This window comes from Solanum stenotomum, chromosome 7 (genome assembly GCF_019186545.1).
Source record: "Solanum stenotomum isolate F172 chromosome 7, ASM1918654v1, whole genome shotgun sequence".
Classification (NCBI taxonomy): domain Eukaryota; kingdom Viridiplantae; phylum Streptophyta; class Magnoliopsida; order Solanales; family Solanaceae; genus Solanum; species Solanum stenotomum.
Genome location: NC_064288.1, coordinates 48,152,543 through 48,164,045, shown reverse-complemented (window position 1 = coordinate 48,164,045; position 11,503 = coordinate 48,152,543). Strand labels below are relative to the sequence as shown.

General features: G+C 31.5%; 1 protein-coding gene across 1 annotated transcript; it reads left to right on the top strand.

Moving 5' to 3' along the window:
* Positions 1–6,127: 6,127 nt before the first annotated feature.
* On the top strand, positions 6,128–6,814 carry LOC125869978 (uncharacterized). Its single transcript, XM_049550357.1, has one exon. It carries the CDS (start codon positions 6,128–6,130, stop codon positions 6,812–6,814), a length of 687 nt encoding a protein of 228 aa, XP_049406314.1.
* Positions 6,815–11,503: the final 4,689 nt, after the last annotated feature.

The window sequence follows — 11,503 nt, the reverse complement described above, 5'->3', positions numbered from 1 at the left end:
GTTGAGTTGAGTTGAGCAAGGTAAACTTTTCAGTTTCTTCCAAATTTCCTTCTAGCCTATGTTGCTTAGTTTTCCAGCTCGCATACTCGTACATTCCATGTACTGATGCCAGTTGGCCTGCATCGTCTTATGATGCAGATACAGGTACCCCGGATCAGCATTCTGCACGTCGTTGATCCAGCTGAGCACTCCAGAGTTAGTAGTGAGCCTCCTTGCATTCCGGAGGACTCAATTATTTTTGTTCTTAGTTTTTGTTTTATTAGGATGTTGCGGGGTCTGTCCCAATATCCATCTCAGTATTTTAGAGGCTTCATAGACAGACAGTCAGTCAGTTAGTTTTGAGTCTTTCATCTATGTATATATGTAAATATTCTATTTTGAGATTCGAGTTGCCTTTATGGCCATATTTTATAAGTTAAGTTGTTTTGTAATATTGCATTGCATTGAGTTATTCTGTTGGGTTAGGTTTCCGCTGAATTAAGAAAGTTAGGCCAAGGGTTCGCTTGGGGCCAGAAATGGTCTCCGGGTGCTGATCCCGCCCAGGGTGTAGGCTCGGGGCGTCACAACCTTGGACGTGGTCGGCACTCGAGAACCATTGTTGGCCCCAAGCGAACCCTTGGCCTGACTTACTCTTAGCGGAAGACTTAATCAACATAGAATAAACTCAAATGAAAGCTTTAACTCAAAAAGTCTCAAATTAGACAACTTAGAATAGTTTAGAAATAAACATTCACTAGCCAAAGAGGCAACTCAAGTCTAGAACATAGTAATTGAAATGAACAAGACTCGTGAACTAATGTCTATCTATCTATGAAGCATCTAATACTATGAGGGATGTTGGGACAAGACCCCTGATCATCATAACAAAACTGGAATGATAAAACATAAAGAAGGGATCATCCGAAAGCAAGAAGACTCACCAAACAACTCTGGAACTCGACTGGATCAACGAAGCGTTGGTTGATGATCCTAGTTACCTGTATCTGCATCATGAAAGATGCAGGACAAATGGCGTCAGAACATGAAATGTACGAGCATGCAAGGGAAAATCTAAACAAGACATAAGCTTGAACTGGAACTAAAGAAATAACTTACTCCATCTCAACTCAACTCAGGGATACTCAAACTTACTCAACTCATTTCAATATAAAGTAGTAGTAAAGATGCATTATAGAGAAAAACTTTTAAAACTGTAGACAATAACTCAATGCATTAGAAATTATAATATAACTCAGTTTGTATACAAGAATACAAAATAACTTTGTTGTATATAATAATACAAAATAAATGTGTTGTATATAAGAATACAAAATAACTCTATGGGAGATTCTCTAACCGATAATCATCACTATGAGCTATGTAATGATACAACGTCTAGCCCACGCTGTCAGAACTATTCTATACTTTTTGGGGGTATAGGACGTACTAACTAAGTGGATCCACTAGTCTATGCTAAAAAGCAATAAGGAATCATTAAAAAAGGATGAACCTTTCTACCCAAGTTGACTATATTGTTATTTAGCTCGTTCCGTGCTTACTCACTTCACTCGCTCTCGTTCAGTAGCGGTTCTTCATTCTTTAGATAGGTGCTCAATACTACTCCCAAAAATATAACTTAGCTCATATGTTTAAAAAAACACATCTCTTTCTCTGATTTGAGATTATTACTCAAAATATTTCTCTTAAAAGAGATAGTGCTCAAAATTGTTCAAGAAGTGTTTTGGAAATTGGTGTTTTCTCTCATCTTAAATGTAAAAACATTTACTCTTGGGAATACTTAGTTCCCATATATCATTTTAAAGAAATTCAACTCAACTCTACTCTTCCTCAAACTCAAATGCTCAAGTCTTAAAACAAGTTTAAAAAGGTTTGCAAAGGACTTCTCAAAAGACTCGAAGGAACTCTCAAAACTTGAATCTTAACTCTACCTTGAATTTGAATTATAAATTCAAGTTTATGATTCATGTTATAAATGAACTCTCGATGTTTAGAAATAGTTTAGAGTGATTGGAATTAAAAAGGAGTGAATGTATCCTTTTAAAGAACTTAGACGAGCTAAATGATGTTAAAAAGGGTGGGGGCACTATAGAACAACTTTTGTGGCGCACTGCTGGCATGGTGTGCCACACCCTGCCCAGAATTTCTTGATGAATTTTCTTTCTCATTTTCTAACCCTAATTTTGTTTAGAATCGAATGGTTTCTTCCCAACTCACTTAGATTCAAATATACATCATAAGAACATGATAATCTACTCAAAACAACCCTCAAACTACTAACATCTATCTAAAGAATTCATCAAAACCTCAATAATCAGGATTACGAATGAAACTTCAAGAAAACTCATCAAGAACCAAATTCTTCAACTTCAAGAACAAAATTGCACTGAAAATAACATGATTAGTGTGTGGGTGAACGAACCCAACACTATGAGAACTCACATACCTCTTAGGGATTAAACCCTTGGCGAAACATCTTCGATTCGCAAGAAAACTTGAAGAACGCCTTGACTTTTCTCATTTTCTCCTCTTCTTAAACTCCTCTCAAAACGCTAGCGTAAATTAGGATTTGTAAAACTAAATCAAATCAGTTTAGACCCCTAATATTACTAAAATACCCCTCTTAAATCCGGGTAACTTTCCTTAACTGGACATGTGGATTTTCAAATGACCATATCTCTCTCATCTAAACTCAAAATTTAGCAAAACTCGGTGGTGTTGGAAAGAGGATTCCAAGACCTTTCATTTGATATCTTATGGGCCACATAACTCATCATGTACTGAAAGTTATGGTAATTTGAAGTTGACCCAAACTCATAACTTAGCTTCAGTTGCCAAAATTTTTAATTTGACTCTTTCCAATTTAGTTCTTTCTATTTCTAGCTCTTTCTAAGGCGGGATGTTACATATTTTTTTTTTGTTCACATTGTTGTCCTTTAAAATTCTTTTTATAAAGAGGGGTTGAGAAGTTTACCAGTTTAATAATTGTTCTCTCATGTTTTTTCAAATAATAGATAATTACTTTTTATTTCTTCTTAGACAACTTCTTGGATTGGATCGATCTACATGGATGGCCATGACTCAATACTTACAGACTTCATAGCTTATATGCGATGCATATGTGTAGTTAATTTTGGATTTTTTTGTCATTGATTCAAGGGCCAGTTTCTTGTAATTTTTCCTTTTCTTCATGAATAGTGACCAAATACTGTATTTTTCATAATTTCACAAAGTTAGTTCTTGAAAAGAACATTCAATACTTTATATTATTTATTTATATTAAAGGTAGAGTAGTCACTACTATTTTTTTGAAAAATATTTTTTTAAAGATAGTAGTACTTTTTTTTGTTTTTCCATTTAAAATATATAATGAAAAAAAATAAGTGATATCTTTTACTAGTTATTGAACCTTTTTGTTTTATTATTTTGAAAGAGATAATGTATTACAATGATAGTTTTTATGTGTGACTACTTCTTTTATGGATTGTTATTAATGTATTTGTGAATACATTTTAGCTTATTGTTATAACTTGGCTCTGATACCAATGCAAAATATATAAAGTAAAATCTAAGAGTTATGTATTTTGCAGGGTGGACCTACAGTGGGTCAAGTGGGTTCATATGAATCCATTTCGTTGAAAAATAACACCGTATATATATATATATATATATATGTGTGTGTGTGTGTGTGTGTGTGTGTGTGTGTGTATATTTAATCAATTTTTAAAATTTTATATGTATATATTAACTTTTGACCCCACTAACACAAGTGTGACACTTCGACGAGTGGTGAAGAGGGTTCAATTTTTCCAGCCAACCCGAGTTTGAATTCTTGTTGCCACATTTTAGTTTTAATTCATGTTTTTAATATATAAAACGTCCACACACTTTTGTCCGCTATCTAGGTTAACTTTTGTCCTTTTAGTTTTTTAGAAACTATAAAAAGTACAACATCTTGTTACTTTTACGTTTAAAAGTCCAATAGTCAACAACTTTTATCCTTTTTGTTTTTAGTTTTTTTTTTAAAAAAAAAAAACTCAACCAAAAAGGTACTATCCCTATTATTCTCAATTCTAAAAACCCTTTGTCTTCTTCTTTGTTGAACACTTCTTGAGCCTCTCTTGCTTTTCATCCCCAAAAATTTGAGCATATATTTTTGTTGAAGGAAAAAGACTCTCTCTGTCTCTCAAATCTCGCATCAATAGTCAATATCCATCAAGTTTGTTTTTTGCTCCGAAATCTATCTATATATATATATATATATATATATTCTGGTTATTTTTTATTTCTTCAACTAAAAAAAATCCTTATCATTCTAAAATCAATGAAAAATTACAAATAATATTAGGTATATTTCTATGTATTTGATTCTGAAATTAAGGTTATAATTGTTTTATTTAATATTTTGTTTTTATTTATTAAATGTTGAATGAGGAGAAAATGAAATCATTCATAATATATTTTTTTATCTTCTTAGTTTATATTGATAAATTGAAATTTCATTTATTTAACAATGCTTTGCTTAATACTTTCTAATTAGAATTTTAATTTGGTAATACATGTTGAGTATCAAATGAAGAGATTTTTCTCTCTTATATCCTCGAAGTTGCCACAATCAAGTTCATGAGCTCAAAATGCTCCATGGGTGTAAGAAAACTCGAACCAATTAGAAGAAACTCATCCTTCTGCTAAAGGATCGAAATAAGGAGTAGATTTGAATTCTTTACCGGCAAATCCAAAGAAAAGAATACACATTAGCTAGACTATGATCCGGATGAACGTGATGAGATTAGAAGAGCATTTATCCAAAGAGGTCCTCATCAACCTGGAATTCGAGAGTTTCCTCAAAGTGATATTTATGGATCAAAATGTTGTTTTAATCGCAAATGGTTTAAAAAATATTATGATTGGTTGGAGTATAGTGTGACTGAAAATGCAGCTTATTGTTTGTGTTGCTATTTATTTCAAGATGAAAGCGTTCATCCAGTTGGAGGTGAAGCATTTTCAAGTATAGGGTTCAAGGGTTGGCACAAAAAAAAAGATTAGATACACATATTGGTAAGTCAAACAGTGCTCAGGCAAAAAAGAGGTCTGAAGATCTAATGCGACAAGAACAATCAATTCAAGCTGCATTTGTTAAGCTATCCAATCAAATCAAGCTTGAGCACAAAATTCGTTTAAAGGTTTCAATTGAAGTGGTGAGACTTCTCTTGAATCAAGAATTGACATTTCGTGGACATCGTAAATATGAATCATCGCTAAACAAAGGTAACTTTCTTGAAATTCTTTCATGGTATGCGAAGCGGTGTGATAAAATTAGTGAAATTGTGTTGAAAAAGACTCTAAAAAATGACTAGTTGACTTTTCATAAAATTCAAAAGGATACTACAGGTAAGCTTGAAACAATTAAAGCTATTATGGAGGATCTAAACGGTGACTATTTTTCATTGTTAGTTGATGAATCTTGTGATATATCACGTAAGGAGCAAATGACAATTTTTTTGCATTATGTTGATAGAGAGCGGTTCATAGGAATTATTCATGCTCATGATACTAGTGCTTTATGTTTGAAAGAAGTTATTGTTAACTATCTTGCGCAACATTATTTGAGTTTATCTTTTATACGGGGGCAATGCTACGATGGAACTAGCAACATGCAAGGGCGTTTAAGTGACCTTAAATTTTTTATTCAACAAGAAAGTAGATCAGCTCATGCAATTCATTGTTTTGCTCACCAACTTCAGTTAGCTCTTGTTGGGGTATCTAAAAAATGCCTTCAAGTTAGAAAACTTGTATTGTTGGTTTCTAATGTCTTAAATGTAGTGGAATGTTATTTTAAACGTATGGATGAACTTTGAGAATCTCAAGCAAAAAGTGTTCAAGAGGCACTTGATATGAGTGAAGTTGAAAGTGGTACAGGATTGAATCAAGAACTTGGTCTTGCTAGAGCTGTCAATACTCGGTGGGTTCACATTATAAATCTTTTAAGAAATTTTTTAGTATGTTTGGCTCTATTACTGATGTTCTTGATACTATTGTTGTTGATTCTGAATCTGTTGAAGAAAAAGCTAAGGCAACATGATATCTTAAAGTTTGTCAAACATTTGAGATTGCTTTCATATTCCATTTAATGAGAGATATTTTAGCGATCACAAATGAGTTTAATGAATCTTTACAAAAGAAAGAACAAGATATTGCAAATGACATTCTACTTGTTAAAGTGGTGAAGAAACGAGTGCAAGATTTAAGGAATGAAGGATGTGATTCACTTATCGAGAATGTGTCTGCATTTTGTGTCAAGTATGATATTTCGATACCTAATTTTGATGAGTTCTATGTTAATTTTGAAAGATCTCGACGTAAAGTTGATGAGTATACTATCTCACATCACTATCGTATGAAAGTATTTTTTAAGATTATTGATTGGCAGCTTCAAGAACTCAATGATCGTTTTAATGAGGTTAGAACATATTTGCTTATTGGAGTTGCTCGCTTGAATCCAGTTGACTCATTTTCTAGTTTTAACATCAAGAACATATTGAGAATGACTGAATTATATCCTGATGATTTTGCTAAAAATGTAATGGTTACTCTTAGGAATCAGCTAGCTTATATAGTTGATGTCTGTGATGTTGATAAAAGGTTCTCCAACTTAAAAGGGCTTGGCGATATTTCTGAAATGCTAGTTAAGGTAAAGAAGCATTTAAATTATCCTCTTGTGTTTCGCCTTATAAAATTTGTGTTGCTCCTGCCAATTGCTACTGCTACAGTTGAAAGAGCTTTCTCGGCAATGAAGTTGATCAAGAGTGAATTGTGAAATGGAATGGATGATGATTTCATAAGTAGTTGTATGATGCCTTATGTAGAGAAAGTAATATTTAATACTATTTGTGATGAGAGTATTATGAATAGGTTTCAAGAAATGAAAACTCGTAGAATAGAATTGTAATGATACATTTTAATTAATCAAAATTTGTTTTGTTTGCTTTTTTGCTTATTTATTTGTTATATCTTGAACCCATTTCGTGTAAATCCTGGGTCCGCCACTGATAACTTGTATTTGCAACGGAAGTCATTGATTTTGCTACTTTAATACGATTGCTCCAAAGTACATTTTTGAATCACTAGAAAACATAGTATGATTCACAAACTAAATGTATATTTGTGTTTCACATCTTTGTTGATCTTCAAACATAAAAAGTTTCAAGTTTTTTTCTTCTTTTTTTTTCGGTTTACGTTGTTGTTCTTTCATTTTTTCTATAAAGAGAGGTTGGGAAGTTTACCAGTTTGATAACTGTTTTCTCATTTTTTTTTTTTCAAATAAGAGATAATTAATTTTTATCTCTTACCAGACAACTTCTTGGATCAGATCGGATTGGATCGGTCCACATGGGGGGCTTACGACTCAAAACGTACAAACTTCATAGCTTATAGGCGATGCATATGTGTAATTAATTTTGAATTTCTTGTCATTGATCCAAGGGACAGTTACTAAGAGTTGTCTTAAATTTCGATGCATTCAAAAATTATAATTTTTTTATTTTTCTAGATTAATTTGAATTCGTTATTTATGATTTTGAACGGATTAGTGTCATTGAAGGTTGTTTAAGCGGAGTTTGAAATTTCAAGATAGCTTGCTTTGCATATCGATTACAAGACAATTGAAATTTTAACTCATAATTTGATTATTTTTCTTAAAATCATCTCTATTGCTTGACTGCATTTAAATTGTCTAATTAATAACTCATAATTTGATTATTTTTCTTAAAAGCATCTCATATCTATTGCTTGACTGCATTTAAATTGTCTAATTAATATTAGTGGGCAATCGAAAGCTAGGTTGGACTGTTTTGAAGTATCTAGAGTTAACCATGAGGGTCTTAACATGTGATGTAAATTCCTGTTATGATATAAACTATTTTTAGTGTTTAGCATACTTTATCAATTTTCATGCAAAACTCTAATTTTTTTAGAAAATACTCATAAAACATACTACTAAAAATCTGATATAAAGCGTGATGACGATTCTCACGAATTATAAATTTCAGATTCGTATAAGTATTATTATGGTTTACGATCCGAATTGATACATGTGCATCAAATCACAATGTCTTGTTCATGATCGAGAAAAGTCTAGGACTCTATTCCCAATAAGGTTCTTAATAACCATATCTCAAATTGATCAAGAGTGTAGCAAAGTTGTGGTAAAGAAGATTAGAAAAGAGAACAACCAAATGCTACTAAGATGAGATTCAATATGCTCAAGTTAATCGAGGAACCTCTATAGAAAAAAGAAATGTCTTAACAAACATAACTTATTTATTTGATGACGATATAAGTGTTCTATGATTGCATTTTGTTTATTTAATTATGATGTCATATGTCATTTCCTTATGAAAATTAGTCGGTTTAATTTTTCATTTTTGGTTCATTCTTATCGTTTGCTTCTCTTTTTTTTTTTTTTTAAATAAATTGTTTTGATTGAATTTTAAACATATTAGGATAGACAATAAGACAAATATTAAAACTACTACATAAACATGTCATGCTTTTAAAAATTACAAAAATCCTCAATTGGATCCATACCTATCCCTCTCGAATACATTCCTCCCACTAATTAATGAATCTTTTGCAATGTATCGGACAACCAAGGAATTAATATAATGTATCCGAGAGCAATGACAAATCGAGATTTTTGTAATTGGGGAAACATCTGGGATATGATGTAGTTAGCCCCAAATGTATGGAATTTTTGTATTTTATACTTCAAAAAAATGATTTTTTCGACCCAATTAAATAATACTCCATTAAGAACATTTTTTAATCAAACTAATAAAGACAAGGACATTTTTGAGATACATTATTAATGATAGAGAAATTTTTGGATCAAATGATTAACAAGGAGCAATTTTATTCTATTTTTGCATATTTAAAAGCATTTTTGACGGTTTCGTAAAATAAAAGGTTACTAATATAAGAAGCAGCACATTTTCCCTTTCCAGTATACCAAACCGAATAAGAACATAATTTTGGGTAAAAGTAAGTAAACGAGTTGGTTAAATGTCAATCCAAGCATTTCCTGCTCAATACATTACAAGGACTGGTTAGTCCACATGCATTACTCTGACAAGTGGCATATAAAACGAAGAGTGGTCAATTAAATTTTATTTATTAAAAAAGAAAATACAAATAGTGGTTAGTTGAATATTATTTATCAAAAAAAGTACATACGAAGAGTAGACAGTTGAATATTATTTGTCGAAAAAATAGCTTGTTAAATATCATTCGTCGAGAAAAGTATATTAGTTATAAATTACTTCTTAAATATACTTACCGAAATTTATGACTTCACGATACATATAATAATTATGAACATCATAGGAAGAAGATTTAAATTTCAGACACTTGATTCTTCTAATCTTGTTTGATCACAAGCACATAAAATTGATGATTATTAATACGTGAAACTTAAGAGCACTAAGAACTTATAGCATCTGTCCACTTAAACATGTCATTTTATTTCTATGACTTAAAAAAAATATGTTATAAAGAATAAATTAAAAAGTTTAAAATTAAATAATTTCAAAATATGAATGTTATTTATTTAAAAGACGAAAAAAAAAGAGTGTCACATTAACGGCATATATATAGGAGTACAAGTTTCTGATACCCGATCATCTGACATCTTTTTCTTTCTTGGTGAGTCAAGGATTATGTACAAATTTTTTTTTAAAAAAAATAATTATTTAGAAAAAACAATGTAAGCAAATGAAGATTAATGGTCAATCAAATAAAAATGCAAAAACTAAAGAAACCAAGGAAGCAAATAAAAGAAAAGCCAACAAACCGTTTGACCAGGGTCCCATTAATCACCACCTTAAGAAACAATAGGACTTGGAATCTTTTATCAAAATAATAAGTAGCAAAACAAAAATCCAAAATAAATCTGCCTACTCAACATGTCTATTTCCTTCCCTCAAATATTCAGATATTTTTTTCAAATTTTTTAAAATCTCAATAAGTAGTATTAAACTATTTATAAGATTTTCTAATTTTATTAATAGAAAGTTTAAGTATAATTTGTGTGAACTTAAAAGACTTTTCCATCTTATTGGATGTTGTTTTCTACTTTGTCTAATCCTTTTTGGATCTTCTTCTTTTAAAATATTAACATATATGAAAAGAGAGTACTCATTATCAGTGACGAAATCAGAAATTCTGTTAAAATGATCCAGATATAGTATATATGTATGAAAAATAATTTTTGACGTATATAATTTTCTATATACATAAATATAATATAATTTTTTGACAAAGAGTGTTCAACTGACCATCCTTCACTACATGTGGCTACGCCACTGCAATCATTATTCATGACATATAAATACTAGCAAGGTCAAAGAGATGGTTTGTGTAGAAAAGGAAATGAAGAAAACTTGCTTCTGCTTCAATTTCAATAGCTCATTTCTACTTCCTACTAAGAGCTTCAACTTCATGAACTCATTTCTATTTTCAACTAAATGCAGTTTTCTTACTGTTAGAAATAAAGGTATAGTACACTCATTGAAAATTTTGATTTTTTTTTGTCACATCTTAAGGCTAATTTGATGGTTTGTAATGACAGGGAGTAGAAGTGGATTGGTGAATCTTTACAAGGATATGGAGGCTTGTGCAGGATACAATGATATACAAGTTATGTGGGAGATGATTCACTCCAATGTCAATGAAACCAAATGCAAGAAAAGGCCTTTTTGCTGGAGATTTTATAACAAAATTAGAGTTTAGTACATATAGAATGTGCTTGTTTCTTTCTCATAGGAATTGAGACCTTGGTAAGTATAAATTTGATACGAGTTTGCTTAGACATCATCGAGTTGTTTTGATTATGTCCTCTGTTCCATCACTGTGCATTGGATCGACGGTGAGGGCTCGTATTGACTATGATAAGGTCTTTACTCATAGTTGGTGGAGTCATAAGTCATAACTAGAATGTCCTTTGTGTAGCTTGGTAAGGAACTTTTGAATTGTGGATACATGATCCTCTGTTTACTTATAAGACCTATTGCTTTTGCAATTTGGGATCCTCATTTTCGTCCATATTTGGCTTCTTCTTAAGTTGTTCTTTTGTACATGGTCACACAGATGTTCAATTCCAACATATATATATTCCAAGTGGTGGACAAACTTGCTTCCCTTTGCCATTCGTTTGATCAATCCCAAAGCTTGAACTCTTATACTTGGCTGATTTGCTTAGTTCTATTGAGATTTCAACCCCCTTGACGGATGGCCCTTTTATATATTTCTATAGGTATAGGAGTTGTCGAGAGGTCTGTAAAATTAGGTCTTGGTCCTAACTCATTCCCCAAAAGCTAGCTTAAACAGAGAAGGATTGTGCAAGCCTTGTAAGGACACCACCCTTCATTCTTCAACAAGGTCTTAACACCTTTTGTAAAGATTACATCTACTTAGCAATAAACGAGCAAACTTAGCTAGATGAGAGCTCTGG

Bases quoted from the DNA above. Each gene is read 5' to 3' on its own strand.
- LOC125869978 (XM_049550357.1), top strand. From the start codon at position 6,128: ATGAGAGATATTTTAGCGATCACAAATGAGTTTAATGAATCTTTACAA.